Genomic DNA, 25,588 nt, shown 5'->3' with positions numbered 1-25,588 from the left:
ATCGCATTTGTGCATCAAATGCCCCTTGGGGGATGGGGGGATACCGAGAAATAACCAAGGAGTTTAAAGTACCTTCAAAACAGAAATTAAAAGGTTGAGTTGTTACAGGTATGAGGCACATTTTCTGTGGCTCCTGACCTGCAGCACTGCAAGTCAATAATAGCAAAATAATGTAGAAGAAAGGGGTTCTACAGGGTTAAGGAACATGGATGTTGGGGTGAATGCTGTACAAAAATGTATCAAAAAAAAATACCCACTGCAGTTCCATGCCTCAGAGACAAACACTTTCTGTCATAGCTGCCCTGAGGGGAAGGCTTCTCTTGTAAGAAACCTGGAAATTCCTGCATCACACACTGGTATAAAGCACATTTTTTCTAGCTGAATGCAGGCATTACTTTTGGTGCTTTTGGTTATTAAACCAAATCTCCCCTGTGAAAGGTGTCATAAACACAGTGTGTGATCTATTTTGCATCGGCTTCCATGAAATGGAAGAACTTTTGGAAAGGCTCTCCTTGCCCTGCGGAGGAAAAGGAGGAAGGCAGCAGAACACATGAGACACCTGTGTAATGTTTAATGTCCTGGAGGTTTCTTTCCTTTTGGACATCTAAATCCTGCCCTCTAGTGAGTTCAGTGAGTTCTAGTGTCAGTCCCAAAATTTCAGGTGATGCTGCAGACATCTGAGACATCCTGGCTCTTCTGCAAATCAGACAGCTGGGAAAGGAGACTGAACAGAGCGAATGACATCCTCTGGTCACATAAATTAAATAAACTTTCCTTTCTTTCTAGACTGGGATGGTTTCACACCCACTGTGTTTGCAGAGGTGTCTTTTAGGTGATGGCAGGAAAGAGAACAACCCCAGCAAGACCAAAACACAAAGGGGAGATCATGAGTGTCGTGCACTAAGCTTCACTGAGGAAAGCTAGATAATTTGATTTCTACAGTTTGTGAATTATACAGCTTCCATCATAAAAAGAGGAAAAAACTCAACAAACCCCAACAAAACATATAATCCTCAGTGTGTTAGCTTTTTAATAATTATTCCAGTGGTTGCACAGAGTTTATAAAGAAAATGTTTAAACATGAGATAATGTTTATTTAATCACAACTCTACCAGTGGAACTCTTTATGCAAAGGCAGCTGTTTGCATATAACTGATTATGAAAAATAAAGAAAAACTGAACACTAGAAATTATTATTAAAGGTCTGGGCTGATATCACATTTTTATGGGATTATATTAAATTCTTTAGGAGTGCTAGAAGATAAGGAGCAAAAAAACCTCATGAAAAACAAATTACAAGAGGCGGAAATCTCTCAGGTACTGGCAGGCTGTGGTCAGACGATCGATTCTTTGGCTGAGGTAATTCCTGGTTTTAGCAGCTTCAGTGTCCTCATCAAGGAGAAAGTTTAACCTCTCTTTATCTTGTAACAGTTGCAGCATTGAGGTCTGCACATTTTCTCCAAAGTCATGAAGGACAGAAGATATGATGATCAGAGGTATCTGGTTGGAGAGGCGTTTACTTGCTCCCTGCAAGATGGGGGGAAAAAAAAGGGCAAAATACTAAATTGGTAAAAAAAAAACCAAAAGGGCTATAGGTAATCTGGTAAAAAAAGTGGTTCCAAGGTTTTGAAATGTTGAACTGAGTTACTGTTCAAGAAGGGAGTACTGCTATGAACTAAAAAAATGTTTGCAACCAATGTCTTTTATGCCTGAAATAGAAAAATTAATCATTTTTTGATTTGAGTCACGGGGATATCAGCTGTTGCTTCTCTTGCCTCAACAAACTAAAGCCAAGGCAGGCTGTTCTCTGCTCAGCTCTGCCAGCTGTCACTGGGACAACTTAGAGGGGGACATTCCTGACAAACAGAACTTGTGCACAGTTCCTGGTGTCCAGCTTCACTGAATGCTAACAATAGGTTTTGATGCAGGAAATCAGAAAGTGATTTTTCCTAAAGCTGGTAAATTCCTCTGTTAGATGGTATTTCTGATGTGATTCTTTCAAGTTTCAGACAGCTTTGGAGGAAGCTTCAGCCTTAAGGGGAAATGTCTTCAGCAGTAGAGAGACCAGAGTGCCTACATTACATTTATTAATATCTCCATGAGCTATCTTCTGTCTGACCTGACCAACTGCCTGGTTGATTTGTGGATGCAAACCGAAACAGGTTGACCCAGAAAAGCTTGTGGGGCCCTTTCCCCATGGACATCCACAGGGTTTGGGGGCCCACCTGGTGCTTTTGGGCACCATGAGGTTCTAAACCTCTCCCAGCTCTGGCAAGTGGCTGCCTCCAGCCCTCCTGGTGCTGGGTGAGCACTTAGACACAAGTGCCTGGTTGCAATTGAGAGCTTCTGCCTTTCCTTTTTGTAGTATGACTTGAAAATGGCATTTATAAGGCAGCCATGGACACTTAAGGGCTTCCATCTCATTCAAACTGTATTTGGCCTTGCATAAGTCAGTCCCATGGGGCTATGATGCCCTGGCACTTGGGGTTTGCTGAAAATGGCTCCCAGGGCATTTACAAAAATATTTAACTGCAGATAAAACATGTAGCAGAGTGTGTAGCAAGATGGGATGGAAGTGCTTATGCACTTCTGGCTTTGTTTCCTGTTCTAGGAAAGCCAATGATTTTTTCTTCATCAGCCTGAGCAGCCTGGCCATTTAATTGCAGGAATTTGTCACAAAGCCTGCTCTTGGAATTCAAAGTGAGCTGCTACCTACCTTCCTGAATTATTAATATTGAACTTGTTGCTTTCAGAGAGAGTTTTATGACTAAGCAAATCTTGATAGTGTGTGTTCTCTTTTCTGTCTTTCTTTAACATGATCCTTTATTAAAACACCCCATTTGTCTTCAGAGACTTCACTTACACGGTGTTATCTGCAATACAGCAGATGCACTCTGATCTCTACAGCCAGCTGATATATTTTAATGTAACATTTTGTCATTGCTCCTCCTGCTGTAGTAGTTCAGGATCTGACTGTAAGCCACTGCCACCGCTTTCTGCTGCCTGCAGAAGTGTGCAGAGTGGCTTGGGGCTGACCTGAGCCAGACTGGCAGGTAGCTAACAAGTGCTTTAGGAGCCAGCTGTCACTTTGGCCCCTTCAGGCTTTTCTAATCACCATATCCTGAGTCCTGCAACCTGCTGATACACCCCACACTCATCACTGCTCAGAAGCTCCAAGAAGTTTGTACAGAAGCTGAGCATGTAGCTGAATGAGACACTTAGCCAGCCCCTGGCTCTTCCCTCCACAGTGCCAGTGGCATTACAAGGCTGGACTGACTCCAGCAAGACCTGGCTGAGGGGAAGCTGCTGTAGCATTCAGGGAGCAGCAAATCTGCTCCATCACAGCCTGTCAACTCACAGAGAAATAGGCACTGGTGTGAGAAACCATCTCCGTGGCAACAGAGGGCTCCTCTAGACCAACAAACTTCAGATTTGTCCCCAGGGACGCTTTTGGAGCGTTTTCTGCCTTAACAGAGTTTAAATCACCAACGTAAAGGTCATCCTGGCAGTACACGATCCTCTCCATTTTAAACTGTGTCCGGATCTGTCTTTCGGCCTCTGCTGCTTGATTCTCCCTAATGTCTTCAATTTTCATCTAGAAAAGAAAGGAACAAGAAGTTCTGAGACATTTGCTTCCTTTGGGAAGGTGCCAGTGCTCAGTGTCCCCAGGGAATGGCAAGGTGGGCACAGTGTTTAACTGCCCTTGTGCAGCACTGTCTAATCTCAGAAGATGGGAACATGGAGTAATGGTTCAGATTGTGGTGCCTCTGTTGTGAAAGAGCAGGAAAATGTGGCAGTTTTGTCCTCCCCTTACACACAAGTGGAATCAGTCCAAACCTGGTGCTTGAAACCCAAAGGAAAATATCTGTTGTCAGCAAACCAACCCCATCTAACCCCTCTCTGGTGCTTTTATTCCAGCCACCTGATGCTTTGTGGCCTTCTAAAAGTCTGTGGGGGTGGCAAAGTTCCCTCAGATATGTTCAAATTACCTCAAAATGCTTTCCTAGCATCCCTAAGAAAACACCCCATCTCTTTTCTCAAGTCCAGTGCTTGCCAGAACTTCTTCCCTCTTCACTCCTCTCACTGTGGAGCTCTCTAAAGACCCTGCCTGAACACCTCTGTGTTTGGATGAAATAATTTATTTCTTCACTGTCTGGCTGGCCTGGGAGCTCAGTAGGGTTTGACCATGCAAGTGAAAGAGCAAACCACCTATTTCACTCACATTTGCCTCTGAGTTTCCTTTTTCAGCAGTACCCTGTGAGTGGACTTCCAGCTTTGCTTCTCATCTTTTTCTCAAAGCTTTTTCTGAGAAAAGGCCTTCATGGATCCATATCACTGAACTCTACCCCAAAATATGTTAATACCCAAACTGTAAACAGCCATTTCTGGCTTTTTCATGGCTGGATGATTTTTGGTTTGTCTGCCCCTGCTCCCTTTCATCAAAGATGAGATTCCTGCACTGGTTAAAACCCTGGCTTGCTTTCAGAGAGGTGAAAAACACCTAAAACCAGTTCAGCACTCTCACAAATCACTGCAGCACTTAAATCTGAAATTAATGATAAACTCTTCAAAGCAGCCACACCAGGTTTTCTTTGCTTTGTGTTGCAAATGTCAGGAATGAATAAAGAATGTATGTACTAGATCTTGTCAAAGCTGTACAAAATACACTTTAATTAGTGGCATTATAACCATGCTATCATTTTTGGGATCTTTCTTATTTTCCTGCAAGAAATTCCCCACTTGCACAAGGGTAATGCAGTGAGGCAGGTACCATAAGCATGGATGTATTTACAAATGCCATTCTGTCTTTTGAGAATATCAGATTGTAGGTAGTGCCTCACCTTGGCAACTCTGCTTAGATTGTGAAAATTAGCAAAATTCTTGTTAGTAAGTTCCATAAATTTCTCTTCAACCAGTTCTAGGGGAAGAACAGAGAGACAAAATAAAGTCAGGTAAGTAAGTGAGGGTTTTAAGCTGTTGTTAATATGACACTTGGGAGACTACTCATTTTCTGTATTCATTCAGAAATAGCTGTGCTGCTGTACTGGTGCACTCTGCCTTTATGACACATACAAACAAGTAAAAATTCAGATTTCCAGGTCCAAGAAGGTGACCACTTGGCACCAGATGCTTCTGCTGTCCTGTTTCCTTGCTGTGTTATTTATGATATAATTATTTTCTACCTCCCTTCCAAAAGCCACTGGGAAAAGTATTAATAGATGCTGGAGACAGTGTGTAGAGATTGAAGGCTCTAGAGAAGGAGCAATCCACAAGCTGAATCAGATTTACTTCCACACTCTGAAGGACCCTGAGAGCATCAGTGAGAGCATCAGCTTCTCCTGGAAAATAAAGCTGTCAAGCCCAGCAGTGTCCCCCACACCAGAGCCTCCCATGGCCTGGGCCATACTCATCACATTGTTGAGAATCTCAATTGCTGGCTCCTCCAGTTCTCTGATCTGCTCTTTTACAATATCCTCAAAAGTCCTGTAGTTGCTGAAGCCTGGGAACTCCCGTCCACGGTACTGGTCTTCGTATTTCCACACTCTGTCAGGGACAGCTTTTTTAGCTGTAATGGTAAAATAACATTGCTTTGTTACTAAATCACTCAATGGATGCACTTCAGGTTTAAGAAGGAAGTCTGTTTCTCATCTTTGAGCTGTTCTTGAGGGGAAAAGGTACTGAGATGATTTTTTGTTACCACAGAACAGAGCTAGCTTGTTGTTGCTCTCTGAATGAGCCATCTCACACATTGCATCAAGCATCTGACTGACAGAAATTATAATGGACCACAAAAATTCTGGTTCTTGGTATTTTTACCATTTTTCACTTTTTCATGGCCAGAAGTAGCTGGCCATTACCAGTCACTTCCAAGTTAAAAAAAAAAAACTGAACAAAACAAACCCCCAAGCTCACTAAACATATTTTTCCAGGGAATCTACTGTTGACTAGTTATTCCTATTTATTATCACAGTCAATATTTCTTTGTTGATATTATATAAATTTGCTATTTTTTTTTTATGAGGTATCACCTTAGCCCAGAGCTAAAGTGGAACAAACCCCACTCAGATTCTAAAATATTAATAGCAATAATAAATTAAAAACATTAAGAGTAATAATAAAAATTATTATCTAGACTGTTATTATTTATGATTATTCATTGGTGTTGCTGTTATTTAGAAGAATGGTTCAGAAAATCACCAACAAATTCTATGCCAGTGTCTTGATTTTATTGCTGTGCTGGGAGAAGAAAGATAAGTACTGACCTCTCTTTAATGACAGCATTTAACAACAAACTGTGTCCCCAAAACACCACAACAGATGGATGCTCCTGCCTTCTTACTCTTAATTTTCTTGAAAAACATTTACTGAAGATGCTGTGTCTAGGTTTCAATAAAGGGGATGGGCTCTTGTTGGGGTCAGAAGCACAGAAAATAGACCCTTATCTGTGGTGCCTGGCTCTGAGACCCAAGGGAGCACTGAGTTTAGCATAAAACCATGGAGACAGCTTTTAAAGTTAAGCAGAAAAACTGGGAATGTGAGTGTGTAAGTAGACAGTTTTCTTAAGTCACTGGGTGAGAATGAGTTTAGGGTTTAAGCTATATTAGAAAATAAGAGACAAGATGGAGGATTTAGGGCACTGTCCCTTTCTCCTTCTTCTTCTTCATCTTCTTCTAAGGGTTTTTGGGTAATAATGAGTGATTGGATAGAAAATCTGCAGTGCAGCACACAGGTGTCAGGTCACTGGGTCACTAAGAAAATTTTGATAATTGGATAAATAGACACATAAAAGACCTTGGAGAGGTTCTTTGCTCTCCATTTTGCACCTTGCTTCCCCAGTGTATATAGCTCCTTGTACTCTGTAGATATGTAATATAGATAAGAAAGAATAGACAACTGAGCCAGAATATGAGAAAACAAGTCTCTTCCTGGGTAAAAGAACCCAGCCACCAGTGTCACACCCTGCCAGGCTCTGTGCTTACCCTTCGCAGCACACTCCAGGAGGATCACGCCCCACGTGCGGAATTCCTTGCGGATCCTGGTGAACAGTCTGACCTCATCTCCAAACAGCTCCTCCTCTCCCCGAATGGTCCGACAGATGTCTTGGTTAAAGAGTTTGATCAACTGCAGTGAATCCAGCAACAAGCAGGCAATTTAGTGAAGTTTCATTTCTTCAGACTAATTTGTGGATGTTAAGCAAATCTGCAGTTGTTTGATGATAAAGCAGGGACACGGTTCATAGAAAACATCCCTTTCTTACATATTTTATGCTCTTAGCTCCTGGTTTGTTTGGGTTTTATTTTTTTCCCCCCCAAACTCTCATTGCTAGAGGAGAATAAACTTGATACTCTTTTGGTTTTCCCCCTGTAGACTTTTAGAACCATTCACTAAATTTTAATAGGCCAGGCTTGTATGAAGCCTGATGAACTTCCATAAACACCTCTAATGCCTACTGAGGGCTTAATCAGGGAGTAATTCCCTGAGATGAGGAACTCAGAAGATGGACTTGCAAACCACATTTGGATATCAGGAATACCTTTGATCTTATGAGTGCTGTAAAAAATGGGAACCCTTCAAAGTGTTGAGCAGGCAGGAGTTTAAGTTTTCCCTTGCTGAGATGCTTGATTTTGATCCAATCAATCAAGTTGTTTAGCTTTCTTCTCCCATAATCACAGGAAAAAAATTGCTAGAAGGGGCCAGGAGCTCCTGTGGTGTATTATTTTTGCAAGTGTGGTTTGTCTGTTACCCTCACTGAAATGATGGAAACCACAAACTTCCTGGTGGTCCATGCTGAAGTTTTGATAAGTTCAGGTGGTTTCTTTTTCTCCCACAGTTACTTTGCCTTGCTCTGTGACCAATACTGATACTTACATCTGTGAGGAAAAACAGCTTCTCAGACTCAGTTTGGGGTGTGCCTCTCTTGTACCTTTGCAGATCCTGTAATGTTTTATGCAGGGTGTCACGAATTTGGCTCTGCAGTGCTGGCAAAGATTTCTGGGGAGGAGACAGTGAAGAAGGAAATTGAGATAGGTTGAACCTGTCTGGTTTTGGAAGAAAAACAAAATCCCTCTAAGAGTAACCTACACCTGCAAGGGATCTTTGCTGTTTCTATAAATCTGAGAGCTTGCTGTCAGTGTCCCATGTGTGATAGGGGGGCAACATGGAAGAGAAAATATGGACTTTATTGAGGGAATGCAGGAGCCAGAATCTCCCTGAGGGATCAGGCTGGACCTCACTGAGAGCTGGGAAGAATAGCTGCAGTCTAGGGCAAGATTTCACAGTGAGCCAAAAACAATGTCCTCACAGGTTGTGCCAGGAGAGTGATGACTGCTCAATTCCTGATAAATACCTGATGGAACATGGCTGTTTAGTTGCTTATTTTCTGTAAATTTACATATTTTTTTTTTTCTCCTCTGAGACTGAATTTAGATGTTCCCTATATTTTAGCCTCTTCTCTTTAATGGAATAAGATATATTACATACAGATATATTTATACCAAATAAAACCCCCCCAATATCCTTACATTAGAATATAAATATAATAGAACATCTGGATGTTCTGAAGACATTTTCAGCAACTTGTCACCCAGGTGATCAACACTGATAAAAAGAAATATCATGGCTGCTGTTGAAAAGGCAGGAATTATGAGTCACAAATAGATGAAATAATTTGCTTATTGTTGATCTGCAGTTAAAAGGCAAATCTGAGGACAGAGCATGGGGCTTTTTACCTCTGCCTCTCAGTTCTGTTTGTTCTCAGAGCACTGAGTTGAAGGATCATTAAGCATACAAAGATGAAATCCAGCTGCAGTCCAAGGTTGAAGGGTTGAACTTGTTTTTAGCTAGTAACTGACACAAACAGCTCAGTATGGCACCTCTGTTACTTACAATAATGTGTTTCACAAGTTCATTTGTGAGCTTCTCTGCCAGACGGGGGATAGTAGCCTTTCCTTCTTCCAGAAGAGCCCTGGGAAATAAAAAAAAAGGAAAAGGTGTGTTTGGATAGCCAGGCTGTGCAGGGCAAGGAGGCAGCACTGATGCTCTGCCCTATTTTCACTAATTCTATTAAACAATTTGAGTAAAGAAAGGGTCTCTGGACCATGCTGGTGCAGATGTGGCAACAGCTCAGGACTCTCTGGGCATGTTTATTCAAGAGTTGTTTGACAGCTACTGACTGAGCAAAGGGAAACAGAGAAAAATCTGAAAAAAACAAATTCTAACAGCAGCTGATCGCACTATTTTATTATTTTTTCATGTGTGAAGTTCACTGATTCAAAACTCTTGTCAGCTGCCAGTCTCTGTATTATGATTGATTTGCTGCTGAGTCATCTGGGCAGCCTGTGCCCTCAGCACAGCCTTTCTCATGCTGTTCCTCCATGCTTTCCAGTGAACAGAAATACTTCAGTGCCTGACTTGAAGTGCTCAGATGCTTTAACTCGAATTCTCTGGGACTATTCAGAAATTCTGAAGTTCATAGCACTTCCCCCATGTATTTTGCAGCCAAAAAAAAACAACCCCAAAATAGACAAACCAAAAAAAAAAAAAAAAATTTTGAAAAAGTTTGGTATGTAAAAACCATCTGGGTTACTGAAACACAACCCTACATGGGCAATGAGAAATACTGAGTATAACTAATACCTGTTTGTAACCCCTTAGTTGAATCTTAGCAAATCAACAGGAAGCTCTGAGGTGACTCTAACATGTTGAACTTTTCCGTGAGGAGTACCTGAAATATTTGTGATTCTCAAAGAAGCTTCTCTCCTGTTGGATTGCAGCAGCCAAGGTGAGTTTGTTGTGGATGTCCTGCTGCCCACGGCACCTCACGATCATGTAGCCTTTTTTGAGGGGGATTACCCTGTTTTGCAGTATGCTCACGATAGCCTCCTCGGTCCCCCTGTCCACCAGGTCAGGTTTTGTGAGGATTCCTGTGAAATTAAAAGAGAAAGTTAACCACCAAGCAGGAACACTCTGTGTTTTATAATGCAATTTTTTTGGGTATTCTCTCCCCTAGAAAGCTCTCAGTTCCTGGGCTGTAAAACTCACCCTGCATTTGGCCTCCTACCATGCCTTTTGCATTGCAAACCTTTTTTTAACAAACCTTTTTTTAACAAAGCTTTTTTACCATTAACTTCAGATCAACTACCATTAACTGGTAGTTACTACCATTAACTGATTTCAGCTTCCAGTTATTTGTAACAAGAGTGCCAGCAAGACACCAAATGAAGGGATTATAGGAGCTGCTCAAAAATTGTGACTAGAAATACTTGCAAATATTTTCTTTAGGCTGTTTTCTTTTTTTCCCCTCTTCTTCTAGTAGCTAATTTCATAGATCTGGTGCAGAACACAGAACATCAGACCTCATGATGGGGGTGAAGATTTGGCCACCTTTTTAGCTCATAGTTTAAAAATTATCTCACCTATTGTCCTTTCTCCAGTGGGGTCCACCTCTTGAGCCATTTTCAATGCTTCTGTTGTCGCAATATCCACATTACATGGAACCACTACCAAATTCACTGTCTCTTTGCAGCCAATAGTTCTTCTAAGTAGCATTTTGATCTGCAATTCAATAAAGCAGTGAGGAGGTTCAGTGAAATCAGATGCTTGCTTGTAGGATGTGACAGTTTCTAGCAATATGAACCTAATGACATTAAATGCCACATGTGCTGAGGACAGTGTTACATGCTGGAGGATGGCATGGAAAGGGGTCAGCAGAAGAATACAGCCTCTTTCCTTATGTCAGGATTAATCCAAACATCTGGCATGAATGAGACCAGACTAATGTTGTTAAGCCTGTCTTGACAGGTACATGAATTTAACCTCTTGTGCATATATAATCTTTCATTATGGAAATATTAAAGGTATTTGATATCTAATCACATGGAAGAAAACCAGGTTCTGATATGTAGGTATCCACTTTTGGAAAGAAAGCAAGCTTGATTACACTGATAAATCTCCAATTTGTATCTTTGAAAGGAGCACAAATGTCTTTGGCTTCTATTTCAGTGGAATATTTGTAGGAAAAAGCGCCAAAACTGAAGCTTCACATGACATCTAGTTGTCATTTTTCTATGTTTCAATGCCAAACTAAACAAGTTCCTCATAATTTGTGTTGTTTTGCAGAAGTTTCACAGGGCACTATTACATTTATTCCACAGTAAATCAATTATCTTTTTTTCCCCCTGGATTTTGGGAAAGATGCTTCTCTACTTCCCACCCATCCCAGTTTCTGACAGGCTGCAGTGCTGTAGACTCCATCTCTGGAGCATGCAGACAGCTGGGGACAATGGAAATGTTTGGATTTTATCACATCTGCTGTTTTCTTCTCAATACAATAGAAAGATTGCTATCTAAGTGTGCAATTAAATTACTCTCCTCCCAGAGAGGAAAGCCCAGACAATCCAATCTTGTCTCATTTCTGTTTGGAATATCTAGTTTCATTTGAGCTTCTCTTATTCCAAATTCCCATTTAAAGGTGTTTTAGGAGAAACAACACACCCAGCTCCTACACATCAGCCTCACAGCAGGCCTTTTCCAATCAAAAGTTTTATTTGCATTCCCCAGCATTTCTTCTAAAAGCAGCCAGAGGAAGAGCAGAGATCCCCTCCACTTACTCTGTTTACTTCACAAAGGGTCTGCTGGGACCCATTAAGGGCACAGACTGGCACGTGAGGCTGAGTTTTACCTGGTCCCCGATGTCTTTTGGCTGGTCCCCCACGGCCACCCTGGCAATTCCAGGCAGATCAATTAGTGTCAGGTCTGGGACATCAGGGGACCGAACTTCCAGGGAAATTAACTGCCCACTAATGGCACCTCTAGGACCAGCCACAACATCCTGGGCTGTGAAGAGAGCAAGGCAATGAATACAAGCTTCAAATGATGCATCAAACCAAAGCTGAACACAAGGACTTTGAAAAGTACCAACTGCCACCTAAGGTTCTTTCAGGCTTGGCTTTTTCTTTCAGATCCAGCCACACACCTAAATCCATTTGTGCAAAAATCTAAGGAAATTATCATGCAGAACAAACTGATGTGATGTCAAAACAAAATGCATGTAAATAAACCATAATGAAAGGTATCAGGTAAAATACTGGTCAGTTGTAGAAATGTTCCCTCAACAACAAGAGACTTTGTAAGCATCAATTAATCCTTGGATGCCCTGAAAGAAAAATAGGTGTTGTTCTATATTCTTCACATTTTGATAGAGAGGTTGAGAGTAAATTGTCCCAGGTACTACAAGGCAATAAGGCTTAAACTGTGAACAGAGAAAAGCAAGGAAACTCCAGTCATTCTCAGGAGAGATTTTTCAGCTCTAATTACCTTACTTATTTCATACCAATTGCCTGGCCAGTTTTGAGAATATCCAAATAATGTATTGAAAAGCTAATTTAAAAAAATTAGGAAGAATAACAATGTGCAGAGCTGTGCTAGTCAAGGAAGTAAGGAGAATCCAACTTTCACACTTAGGACAAGTGCTTACTGCCCTTTGGGTAAAAACACAGATTTTTTACCCAGGATGAAATGCCCTGACACTAAAGGTGAGATATGTGAAGGACAGTGACTGAGCCTGTGGTCACAGTACCTGGCAGAAGTTCTCTGTCCTCCACTCTGACCTCTTGCAATTTCCTCCAAAATAATAACATTTCCAGCCAGAGACACCTCAAGCACTCTCTAGACTTTTGAGCTGATGACAGGATCCATTTAGGTTCCATGTTTACAATTTGACAGACAACCTCCCCAAACCAGGAAGCCACCACCCAGGTAAGGACATAGCCTGAGCCTTTATCATGGATCAGGATAAAAGGATCATGGATCTAGTGGGCGACATCCCTGCCCAAGGTGTTGGAACTAGAAGACCTTTAAGGTCCCTTCCAATCCAGGCCATTCTGGGATTATCATCATAGATCATCTTCACCACTGAAGCACTGGTACAACTCCCTGGAGAGAAGGGAGTTCTGTTGACCCAGCTTCTTCTGCTCTGCATCCAGCTCTTGGTGTTACTCCACAATCACCGTGGATGCTGCTCAGTCTGAGAGGAGGATTCAGAGGAGATGGAGCCAGCCAAATCCACTCACCTTGCCTTATTGCTCTGTCCACCTCAGAGGCATTCTGGAGCTCCAGGGTTACATTTTGGTAGGAGATCCTTCCCTGCCATGCCTGGCCTTCAGGCAACCTCTTGAGTTTTAGTTCCAAGGGACACCGAGTGACAATACCTGCAGCAGATCCAAAAACAGAGGTTGTGCATGAAACACGGCCTTGAAGTGTGTGGGGCACACAGGGCTGCCAAATGTTTCACACAAAAATGTGCAAATGTTCCAAGAGACGCTGCCAGAGGGGATTTTTCCAACTTCCTGCTCAGAGCAGGACTGTCACCAGTGCTAGGTGAGGTCAGCTATGGCTCTTCCCACACATGTTTGGCCCTGCAAACCTCCACACATGGAGTTTTGCTCCCCTCTGAATGATCTGTTCCAATGATGCAACTAAATCCTATGAAAAACCTCTGCATAACTCCAGCCTGAAGGACTAGATTATATTGTAAACTCACATGGAACTTGCAGAATTTGTGTGCAAAAATATACACTCAGAGCTGGAAAGTGGATCTTCTTGAGCTGTAAAGTCTCCTAACAATCATCTTTGACTTAAATGATGCGTTAAGTAAAGACCTTTGTACATTTTTTTTTACGTAATAATAATAAAAAAGATATCTGTAAGAAAACAAAAAACCTAAAACAACCCCAAAAACAATTTTAAAAACTGGTTTTCCATGTGAAATCAATACTCTGCTGCACTGCTGCTTCTGGGAAATGCACAGAGTCAGCTGGGGCAATTACACTGCACTTCTTACTCCTGGTTTCTTGACCACCTGGAACACGTGCCTTGGATTTACGCTGTGGTGCCTCACTCACACCTCTCTTTCTCAGTCATGGAGTTTTCCAATTCTAGACCAAAAAATAAAATTAAAAAAAAAAAACCCAAAACACAGAACCCTTCCACCTCATCAAAATGAAAATTTGAGAAAGTGAATTCTCACCATTGCCCCTGGGGAGAGCAACACCAGACAGGGCTTCGAGGACAGAACTTTTCCCGGAGCTCTGGTCTCCAATCACCGCAATCGCAGGCAAGGACAAATCCTTTTCTACCCCAAGAGCTCTCAGGCTGTCAACAAGATCAATGCAGGGTCGGATCTTTTCCTCATATTGGTTGTACAAGGTCTGTTCTGCAGCCTGCAAGAGTTAAACTTACAATGAATTTTCCAGAATTTAAAACAAAACAAAACAAACTCCAAAAAAACCAAGATGCATTTTCTAGTCATCGTTCTTTAGTACAAGTTAATTACTGTCATCAAGCTCTACTTCATATCACTGTGCATCCTTGCATCTCCATGTAATAAACAGGTGTCTGTAAATATGAAAGAAACAGTTGATGTTGGCTCACAGACCATCCTTAGTAAAAATACCAAATTTTGGAAGCCATCCTGAGAAATTAAAGAACACATTAATAAGTGTGTTTTATTAATTTCTTTTAATAACAGTGTTTTTAATAACTGCCATTTTCTTCTACTCATCCACAGATGTACTGAAGGATGTGTATGCAAATGAAGACTGATCCCAGAAATCACTGAATTTGGTAAAAAATAGCTAATTAGATTTTTGTTTGGGAATTTGAAGATTTAGTTTGTGCACAGACGCCAAAAGAGTGCTGCTGTAACATTCTTAACAGGTGGCTGAAATCTTTTAGATCATCATGGCTCTTCCTTCTTTGCCTCATTTTAGGCTCACATAAGACATGAATATGAGTGGGTTGTTTTAAATGACTGGTTATTGTCATTTTCTGGGTTTGATACCAGATATTAACACAGGCTCTTCCTTTACGTGAAAACAAAACAAATAATTTTCAGTCTTTGGCAAAACTGGTCCATCTGCTGTTAAATATGCTCAGCTAAAGTATATAAAGATCATCTTGGTCTCTTCTCCCTGTTCCTCTCTCCATGTTCCAGTCTGACTGCTACATTTAGAGATGCAATTCTGGGAACACCAATATGTTTCAGACATACTAGGCCAGGCACATTCAGACCTGATTTTCTGAAAATAAAAACTAAAGTTTCCTCCATCACTTTTATCCAAGAAAAATGCCTCCAAAAGTATGTCTATGGATCAGATGCACTCAAACAAAGCAGATTTTTTGGTTCAAGATGAGGAAGGCAGTACACACTACTGGAGGCAGGGATTTTAAACCATTTTTGGTAGCCCCTGCCCACTCCTTTCACTACAATGTTTAATACCTAGCAAATTCTCAAAAAACTTCAATAACTGTGTCACAGACTTAAAACCAATCTATGTCCAGTGTAAAATATCCAAGCAGGTTATTATTAACCTTTCTGTGCATTTCTGTTGTGGGTTGAAGAGCCTCAAGGAGAAAAAAAAACACCTCAGCTTTTATGGTTTCTGTTCAACATTTGTTGCTAGGATCAAAACAGACACATGTCACACATAAAATTTGGCTTCTAGGCTGCAGCCACCTCTTATTTTTAGACCTGCATTATTAAAGTCTGCAGATTAATTGCAGGTACCTCTCCTCTTACTTACATGAATAACTTCTAGACCTCACCCCAAAAGTTCTCCTTAGATCTAAAAAGTGCAAATTGCCCAAACAGACAAAGGATTTAATTTTGGGGTACAAAGTGAAACAACAGAGTGAGAGTGGGGAGGATCTGTTCCCTCTCCTTGCCTTACTTACCTTGTCCTCTTCTGTAAAAACCTCTTTCTCCAAGCCCTCATGTTCACACCTAGTCCTTTTCTCAAACCTGTTCCCTGATATCTCAGCATCTTCTTCTGGGTCTGGTGGGAGAGGCACTGTAGCAGCTTCTGGAAGTGATTTCACAAAAGAAAATTGAAACCCCTCTTTCTCTGAGGTTTTGGATCTTCCAGAAGGATTGTTGAATGGTGTTCTCATTTTATCCATGGCCTGCTAATTTACTGGGCTTCCACACAGGTTGTCCACAAATGCTTTGATCACTGCCTGGTCCAGCCACTCTGAGGTGCAGCTTCTGAAACCAAACATTGGGCAGTGAATGATTCCACCTTTCAACAGGGATCAGAGCAGAGAAAATCAAACACCACTTTTATTTCCTGATCCAAACGCTTAGTAGGTACTGTGAAAAATAATGTTCACATTTTTTATATAAAATTTAAAAAAGTTTAATAGAAAGACAGTTAGGAGATAGAAATAAAGCCAAATGTACAAATATGGCTGGGTGTCTCTGCATTCAGCCAAGAGAGCACACCTTACTAACAAAGGATTGTCCCTTAAAAACAGAATCCTATTACATATTCATAAATTCTTATAGGTGATTCAAACATTCCTTTTAAGTTTTAACTTTGTTTAGCTTCAACTCCCCCCTCCCCACTAGATCAATCTTCTTGGCTCTGTTGAGTCTCACATTCCCTGATAATAGAGGTTCAATAAATTCTTCCTTTGGAGTTCCAGTCACTGCTGTCTTCATCTGGATAAAAGAATTTAAGAATGCAGGGGAGGTTTCCTGATCATCTTTTCAGTCTCTGGGTTATATGAACAAAAGTAGTGTAATAAAGAATTAGGTAAATAAAAATTCGGAATAAGAAGTTTAAATAAAGTATGTATAATTATAACTAAATGTAAGTATGGAATAAGGAATTCTCCTCCCGGTCGAGATAGAATTCCTTTTCCAAAAACCACGAATTGCAAAAGAACCCCCCCAGATAACAGGTTTCAGCAGACTCATCAACTCGGAGGAAAAGACAGGACACAGGCCATCACAGAAACAAAAGAACCAGCCTAAAAGTCTACCTCCAGAGAAAGGCAACGCCCGGCCGATTTCGGCCGGAGACCATCAAGCAAGACAAAAGGGGACGAGCCCCAGGAAGATGATCGTTGCCAGAATCGAACACCACACCTGCCAAACCCATACTACAGAAACTCAATCAAGAAAGACAAAGAAGAGACTACTCCTCTGAGATATCCATCGGCACCAGCCCGGATCTCTCAATCCCGCTGTGATGAAATATGTTAAAATACATACAGACTCACTTTACATTTGAGGAGACTCTGCCCGGATACTTACTGACTCAATGTTCTAGGCCAGGAAATCCATTCACCCGACAATCAGAGACATTTGGTGAATGGAAACTGGTTAGAATTCTAGCCTGAGGACATAAAATCCCTATAAAAACCCAGGCCATGGGACCCTCAGACGTGGATTTGGGAACACCTATACCTTGCGTATAGACCCTGTCCACCCAGCGCTGCGCTGTCCATTTATTGTGGTTTTTTTTTTCCTCACTGTTTGTTGCTTTATTAATTTATAATAAATTAATCTTTGTTAATCTTTAATTTGCCGTTGCATTTATAACAGATTGGTGCCGTGACTCGGATCGGAAGAAACTGTGGGAGAATCTCGCTGTCCAGGGGGGTACCCCCGCTGATTTCAGCGGCCTGGGGAGCAGAGACCCTCCGCAGTTCGCTCCGATTGCCGAACCAAATTTAGGCTGAGGAAAAACCATAATAAAGAGGAACGGATCCAGAAAGCTCGGGAAGGCAGGAGCCTTCGGGAAAGCCGCGGCTTGGTAGCTCATAAAAAGTCATACGTGCACGAAGACGCCCTCGCAGGAAAATTGCTGTAAGTACTGTGAGGTTGAGCGGGTGATCGGGCGAGTTTGTGAGAGACGTGACCTGGTCACGAAGCGAGTGTGGACTTCAAGGCCGCGTTTCCATCCTCCCGCGAGGGAATTGGCCGGCCGCGAAGGAAGCGATTCTGTGTGAAAGTGTCTCTCTTTCCTTACTCGTAAAGCCTGAGGCTAAAGGGAGTCTCAGGGGACCGATCAAAGGGGGCTGAGAGAGGAAGGGACGTCCAGTCGAGCTCTGGAACTGGTAAACTCTCTCAGCCAAAAGATTTAGAAAGTCGGAACATCGAGAAAACCCCGGTACAGCTAACCGAGAGGTAAGTATTGGTGCGATCTAGGACTTTCAGACGAAGAAAAAGACGAACACAACGCAGAGCAGGTAAGAATCGTAAGAAAATGGGACAGAGAAAAAGTAAAACGCAGAAACTAGATAACGAGAAAAGTCCATCAGAAGAATCAAAGCAAATGCTAGACATCCCACCAGAGAGTCCTTTAGGGTAGATGTTGAGAAATTGGGAAATTTGTCCCGAGAGACGAGAAAAATCAAAGGCAAAAATGATTTACTACTGTGCCGAGATCTGGGGAGGACCCGGCAAAACTTAACAGAGATTGGAAGGCACCGGATGGGATTTACTGGATATGCGGGAAAAAAGCATACAGTGAATTGCCCAGAAATTGGAAAGGGTCATGCACACTCGGAATAATTCGGCCTTTCTTCTTTACACTACCTAAAGATGAAAGCAGGTCTTTAGGTGCTCCCCTCTTTGAAACCCTAGCCCGACAAAAGAGGGAATTGAAACGAGAACTACCAATAGCCGGAGGTAACCACCAGTGGAAGGGAGAAGAATGGCCCGCCGAAAGAATCATACAATATTATGGACCGGCAACATGGGCAAATGATGGCAGCTGGGGATACAGGACCCCAATCTACCTCCTTAATCGGCTCATTCGGTTACAGGCTGTGGTAGAAGTTGTTTCAAATCACACTTCAGAAGCCCTGGAACTCCTAGCAAAACAACATTCTCAGATGAGAGCTTTTGTCTACCAAAACAGACTCGCTCTCGACTATTTGCTAGCTGAGGAGGGAGGAGTGTGTGGCAGATATAACGAGTCAGAGTGTTGCATGGAGATAGATGACTTCGGAGAAACTATAAAGGGTCTAGCCGCTGAAATAAAGAAAGTAGCCCATGTACCCGTCCAGAAGTGGAATTCGATTCTCCAAGCCTCTTGGTGGGATCAAATTTTTGGGCAAGGGGCATGGTGGAAAAAGCTAGTATTCTTTATAGGATGTTCTATTGCCGGAGTCATCTTCCTACCCTGCCTGATTCCTTGTCTGATCAGACTGATACATTCTGTCGTTCAAGGAATGCAGATTGCCTCTCTCCCAATAGACCCAGAAAAGGCACAGGGAAACACTACCCTTCTTTCAAAAATCATGAAGTTAGAAGAAGAAAAAGAGAATAGAAATGCGGTTAAGGCATTGAGGGAATTTGAAAATAAACATATGTTGTCCACAGAAAATATAGAAGAATTAGACCAAGGGGAAAACGACATTATTTAACCTGATATTCCTCTGAAAAAGTATGAAAACACGAATTTTTAATGTGTTCAAATTATTAGGTGGGGGACTGTAATAAAGAATTAGGTAAATAAAAATTCGGAATAAGAAGTTTAAATAAAGTATGTATAATTATAACTAAATGTAAGTATGGAATAAGGAATTCTCCTCCCGGTCGAGATAGAATTCCTTTTCCAAAAACCACGAATTGCAAAAGAACCCCCCCAGATAACAGGTTTCAGCAGACTCATCAACTCGGAGGAAAAGACAGGACACAGGCCATCACAGAAACAAAAGAACCAGCCTAAAAGTCTACCTCCAGAGAAAGGCAACGCCCGGCCGATTTCGGCCGGAGACCATCAAGCAAGACAAAAGGGGACGAGCCCCAGGAAGATGGTCGTTGCCAGAATCGAACACCACACCTGCCAAACCCATACTACAGAAACTCAATCAAGAAAGACAAAGAAGAGACTACTCCTCTGAGATATCCATCGGCACCAGCCCGGATCTCTCAATCCCGCTGTGATGAAATATGTTAAAATACATACAGACTCACTTTACATTTGAGGAGACTCTGCCCGGATACTTACTGACTCAATGTTCTAGGCCAGGAAATCCATTCACCCGACAATCAGAGACATTTGGTGAATGGAAACTGGTTAGAATTCTAGCCTGAGGACATAAAATCCCTATAAAAACCCAGGCCATGGGACCCTCAGACGTGGATTTGGGAACACCTATACCTTGCGTATAGACCCTGTCCACCCAGCGCTGCGCTGTCCATTTATTGTGGTTTTTTTTTTCCTCACTGTTTGTTGCTTTATTAATTTATAATAAATTAATCTTTGTTAATCTTTAATTTGCCGTTGCATTTATAACAGTAGTTTTTATTTTAATACCATGCTACAGCTTAACATATATATATGTATTATATCACAATTTCTAAGTTTTATCAATAACAGAAATAAAAGAAACTATATTAATACAGCAAAATTTTCTAACATTATGCAAATAACATTAATTTTAATATTTGTGAAAAGCCTATAATTTGCGGAATAAAATTTCTTGGTGGCCGACTTCATCCCCTCTGTCTCAGGAGACTCTTTGGGCCTTTGATGTTTTCCTTTCTTGGGCTGTAAAAAATTCTGTCATCACTTTTGCTTCTCTTCATTTGTGTTCACTCTATTTACCACACACCACTAGATCTAGTCCTTGTCTTGCCACATTACTTAAACAGCTCTTCGCACAACTCTTTTCAGTCCTCCTCTTATACACAGTCTCAATTAGCGGGCACCTAATTTGACTTTCCACACACAAACTTCAGAGTTTTCACTTTGCACGTGGAGCATATGCCTTGATGGTTATTAAAGCAACTGTTATAAATGCAACGGCAGATTAAAGATTAACAAAGATTAATTTATTATAAATTAATAAAGCAACAAACAGCGAGGAAAAAACCACAATAAATGGACAGCGCAGCGCTGGGTGGACAGGGTCTATACGCAAGGTATAGGTGTTCCCAAATCCACGTCTGAGGGTTCTCTGGCCTGGGTTTTTATAGGGATTTTATGTCCCCAGGCTAGAATTCCAACCAGTTTCCATTCACCAAATGTCCCTGATTGTCTGGTGAATGGATTTCCTGGCCTAGAACATTGAGTCAGTAAGTATCCGGGCAGAGTCTCCTCAAATGCAAAGTGAGTCTGTATGTATTTTAACATATTTCACCACAGCAGGATTGAGAGATCCGGGCTAGCGCCGATGGATATCTCAGAGGAGTAGTCTCTTCTTTGTCTTTCTTGATTGAGTTTCTGTAGTATGGGTTTGGCGGGTGTGGTGTTCGATTCTGGCAACGACCATCTTCCTGGGGCTCGTCCCTTTTGTCTTGCTTGATGGTCTCCGGCCGAAATCGGCCGGGCGTTGCCTTTCTCTGGAGGTAGACTTTTAGGCTGGTTCTTTTGTTTCTATGATGGCCTGTGTCCTGTCCTTTCCTCCGAGTTGATGAGTCTGCTGAAACCTGTTATCTGGGGGGGGTTCTTTTGCAATTCGTGATTTTTGGAAAAGGAATTCTACCTCGACCTGGAGGAGAATTCCTTATTCCATACTTTCATTTAGTTATAATTATACATACTTTATTTAAACTTCTTATTCCGAATTTTTATTTACCCAGTTCTTTATTACAGCAACAATACCAGCATCTACCCACGGTTAAAACAAATATTAATCACTTGGTACTCAAGCACAACACTCTTTATTTACACGTGGGTTTGCCCCACGCTGATCCCAGTCACTTCGCTTTCCTCCGGCCGCCTCAGCCGCCCGAGGTCGGAACCGCGGATAGAGCTCCACACTCGCTCCGCACCTCTGCTGCGTCTCACTCGCTCATTCACACACCAAACACACTCAGTGACCCAACGTGTCCGGACTCAGCATTCACACAAAACAAGGCTTCGCTCGACTCACCCCCAGAGTCGCTAGCGGGCTGCTCTATCAGCTCAGCGAGAAACACCCCTCATAGGCCGCGCCATGGGCCAGGATCCATCCCTTCCCCTCTGTCCCCGGCCCCTCCTGGCCGGCTGCTTGCAGGCCTACCGGGACTGTGCTGTACGACAGACGTCTCTGCTCGCTTTACCACAGCCCTTCCCTTGATATTTCATTCACACCTTTATCCACAGCCTGGCAGGTTGTTGTCTGTCCCCGCGGTGAGCGAAGCGAGGCTCGGGGTCCCTCACGGAAAGTCCTGGGGGCGCGCCAGGGAATCCGTTCCTCAAATGGCTGGCTCGCCAAAATGATGTGCGGAATAAAAGGAACCCTGTAACTCACAGAGTAGTTATAAGAGCAGGTATGAATTTATTCAGCGCTGAGCTGCATGGAGATATCTCCTCCAAAAAGCATACACCCTTTTTTGATTAGGTTTTCGGTTTTTATCCTTTACAGACCAGGTTTACACGATACGCCTAATACATATTAATTTCCTAACCCCACCTGTCTTCACTTCATATTACAATTAGCTCCATGCCCCTTTTAGTTCTTTGGCCACCTTTTGGGGCTTCAAATCTGTTTCTTTCGGCTTAGGGTTTGAGGAATCTCCTTTATCTTGTGGTGCCTTTGTCTTTGCATCTTGTTTGTGTATTCCAGCTCCTTTTCTTATCTTATCTTGCAGTCTGACTCTTTTTCTTGTTCTTATGGATTAGGGTGTCAGGGTATGGTTTTTGTCAGACACCCCTTTTAGTCAAGCATTTCTTCCTAATTCTTAATTTTTCTGTTGTAATATAATAGGTATCTAGAACAGGACCAAGTGCCACAGCTCTTTTCAAATCACAAAAATTGGTCTCAGAGGACAGACTTGGAACACTTCTTACCTTTCTTATGCCTTTTTTTTTAATTAAAAAAAGTGCCATGGAAATAAACAGTATTTGTTTTTTTGGAAAAAAAAAAAAAAAAGTTACACCTATTTTTGCAAAAAGCTGATTGTCCTCTAGGAAATATTTTGCTGAATGGTGTTTGGAGAAGCTCAGTCAGTGTCAGGGCAGGATTGGAGGGAGTGTGAATCCTTAAGTTCCTGGGGTCAGGAGTGTAGGGCTGTGGGCTAGCTCCAATCCATAATCTGCTAAGTGGCCATCTCACCTTTTTTTGTGGAAGAAATACTTGTCAGAGGCAAGTCTGACACTGGTTTTTGAAGTTCTGTATCTCGGTTCCCTCCTCTATAGCTTAAAACCCTCTGCCAAGAGCAGATTTTGCTTCACATGTTGTTAGAGAAGGGAGGACTATGAGGCTTTTTATTTCCTTGGAGAAGTTTAATTTCCTTATGGAGAAGTTTTGTTTTCTGTGGGTGACTGAGGAGATCAGTGGCTTTTGGCATGACATTATCCAGGGAAGGTGATTTCCAGAGAGAGTGATTTAAAGAAAAAAAAAACAAAAACAAACCAAGAATTCCTTTTCAAAGCTAGATTTTTTTTTTCTTTTCTCAAACAACCATCTGCCCCACTTAGCCCCAGATTTGGTCAGCAGTCCATGTCTAAAGGGCTACAATAGGAGCCCTTTAGGTTCTGGTGGAAATGCACAGATTTACAATCTTTGGCCTTGCAGAATTCACCACTGCAAAGCAACAAAGCACATCTGGAGCTACTGCAGGATTCTGTGTCTGTGTTTGGGTGGGCCTTGGGTATTTTAACACCTGTCCAAAAGTGCTGGAGCTGGAGGTACCGCCTTGTGAGCATCCTGGTGGGGAGAGAAGGTGATGAGGAGAGGGGAAAATCGACCCAGAAACATCCTGCAACTTCGTGACACCACTTTGTCCTGCTGGCCCAGTCTCCAGCAGCATTTTTTATCCTTTTTGTAGCCAATGTGCACCAAAGTCAATTGCAAATAATTCATTCCAGAGATCAGGAACTGAGATAATTATGCAAACATCCAGACCTCCCACAATACCCACCTGGTGTGTTTACTTAGGACAAGCCCCATGGCCATCACAGAGGTGGAAGGGAGGTGGGGAGGGCTGAGGATGCCTGAGGAGACCTGACTATCTTAGGTCACCCTTTACAAACATGGAGATGGGGAGCAGACCACAAGGTGCACACACACACACACACACAGCACCCCTGCACAAAGATCCTGCAGCCAGCACCGGAATAAACCATCGTGTGGATTTCTGGGGCTACACTGCTGCTCTTCTCTGGACCTGGAAAGGGTGAGTGGGCTCTGTAACCCTTCCTGTGCCACACTGGCATAGTGATTTCTTTGTGTACTGAGCCGTGACAACATCGGATGGAAGAAAGGAGGAGAGGAAAACAAAAAAGCTGCAATTGTAAAGAGCCCTTCTTCAATGGGCCAGAATCCACCTGTGAAACATGAGACGAGGATGATGTGATAATACTGAAAGTCTGCCAAGAATTTCCTCTGACCAGAGCTGCCCCTGCCTCCTTTGTCAGGACAATACTGATTTCCTTGAGCTTTTCCTTTAGAATTTACCTGCTTGTGTGTGGGAAACCTCTCCCAGCAGAACACGAAGCATTCTGCTGCACACCCACAAACACCAACCTGCTGATGGTTCTGAAAAGGAGTTGCTTTGGTTTTCTGTAATGACCCTTTGGCTTTGCATCTGTAGAAGATGAAAATCCCCTTCTAAAAAATCCCCTCTCAATCCCAAGGTGCAGAGCTGCAGTGCTGAACCCACAGAGCATTATTTATCCGCTCTCTGCCCAGCCAGAAAACCACATGGACTTCTGGCTGACACATCCTGTGACTTCAGGATATTTGGGTAAACCTCACAGTTTCCATTATTTCTATTAACTCTAGCTGTGTTCTCATAAAAGAAAATGAAGCAATGCAAAGCTTATGATCCTCATAAATACTGCCAGCTAGATCATCTTGCTGAATAATGGCTTTAAAAGAAAATTAAATGCCATCTCTCAGTTGTCTCCTCTTAAAGAGGAAACAATACTGACATCTTTTTTCTTTTTTTTTTTCCACCCCAAAAAGCAAAAAATCCTGCTCCTGGCAACCCTGTTTAATCACACTTACTTTAGACACTTTATGCAGCCTAAAAAAAGTCACATTAATAGGAATGAAGATAACAGTAAAAAATTGCATTACTCTTTTTAGAAGAAGGAAAGAAGAAACTTACCCTGGTAAGTCCTGTAGGAAGGAGAAGCAGTGACTTTCTGAAACTTCTTCAGATGCCTTTTCCTTTGCAGGCTCCTCCTTCTGATTATGACACACAACAGAAGAAATGAAACTAATTCTCACAGGAGAAATACTTGGCTTATGTGGAAATGACCAGGCTGTTTCAAAAGACAGAGCTGCCATGAGTGGGCACACACTTACCTTGCACCTGGCTAAGTTAAAGGCATGGATATCTCAACACATGAATTGTGTCCACAGTGAAGGGGGGGCCTCACAGCCCGAAGTTCAGAGAGACAGAGTACCCTAGAATGGTTTGGAAGGACATAAAGATGATCTTGTTCCACCCCTCTGACATGGGCAGGGACACTTTCCACTATTCCAGGCTTCTCCAAGCCCTGTTCAGCCTGGCCTTGGGAACCTCCAGGGATCCAGGGGCAGTCATAGCTTCTCTGGGTACCCTGTGCCAGGGCCTGCCCACCCTCACAGGGAAGAATTTCTTCCTAATATCCAATCTAAACCTATTTTCTTTCAGTTTAAAGCCTTGTTCTATTACTACCTGCCCTTGTAAAAATCTCAGTCTTCTCTGTACCGCTATTCAGCAGAGGACACCAAGGTGGAACTAAGCTTACTTATTGCTGAACTTTTAGTGACTTGTGAATTATTAATTAATCGCTGTGTAGCCTTAGGATATTTAGCACTTATGCAGCAAATGCATTTATCAAAGGCAATTCTGCTACAACTCAAAACACAATTC

General features: G+C 42.2%; 1 protein-coding gene and 1 long non-coding RNA gene across 4 annotated transcripts; one reads left to right on the top strand and one right to left on the bottom strand.

The window, feature by feature from the left end:
* Positions 1-1,007: 1,007 nt before the first annotated feature.
* On the bottom strand, positions 1,008-24,937 carry LOC111927454 (interferon-induced GTP-binding protein Mx). 3 transcript variants are annotated; one of them, XM_086879514.1, is made up of 15 exons: positions 24,836-24,926; positions 21,873-22,021; positions 15,733-16,042; positions 14,027-14,219; positions 13,071-13,208; positions 11,681-11,835; positions 10,416-10,554; positions 9,725-9,923; positions 8,887-8,965; positions 7,870-7,992; positions 6,981-7,122; positions 5,408-5,566; positions 4,842-4,918; positions 3,359-3,595; positions 1,008-1,527 (listed from the first exon to the last, which is right to left on the bottom strand). In XM_086879514.1, the coding sequence occupies exons 3-15, from the start codon at positions 15,955-15,957 to the stop codon at positions 1,294-1,296; spliced, it is 2,100 nt and encodes a 699-aa protein (XP_086735640.1). In that variant the 5' UTR covers positions 15,958-16,042; positions 21,873-22,021; positions 24,836-24,926; the 3' UTR covers positions 1,008-1,293. The 3 variants fall into 3 exon arrangements, with proteins under 3 accessions (XP_086735640.1, XP_086735641.1, XP_086735642.1); XM_086879515.1 differs by lacking the exon at positions 21,873-22,021 and having other exon boundaries at positions 24,836-24,937; XM_086879516.1 differs by lacking the exon at positions 24,836-24,926 and having other exon boundaries at positions 21,673-22,021.
* Positions 14,169-22,120, top strand: LOC147653889 (uncharacterized). Its single transcript, XR_015284022.1, has 3 exons — positions 14,169-16,577; positions 20,097-20,581; positions 21,393-22,120. It is a non-coding gene; the product is annotated as an uncharacterized LOC147653889 (long non-coding RNA).
* Positions 24,938-25,588: the final 651 nt, after the last annotated feature.

This window comes from Cyanistes caeruleus, chromosome 3, assembly GCF_971803275.1.
Source record: "Cyanistes caeruleus chromosome 3, bCyaCae1.hap1.1, whole genome shotgun sequence".
Classification (NCBI taxonomy): Eukaryota; Metazoa; Chordata; class Aves; order Passeriformes; family Paridae; genus Cyanistes; species Cyanistes caeruleus.
The sequence above is the reverse complement of the archived record's forward strand: the minus strand, read 5'-3'. Positions and strand labels throughout refer to the sequence as shown.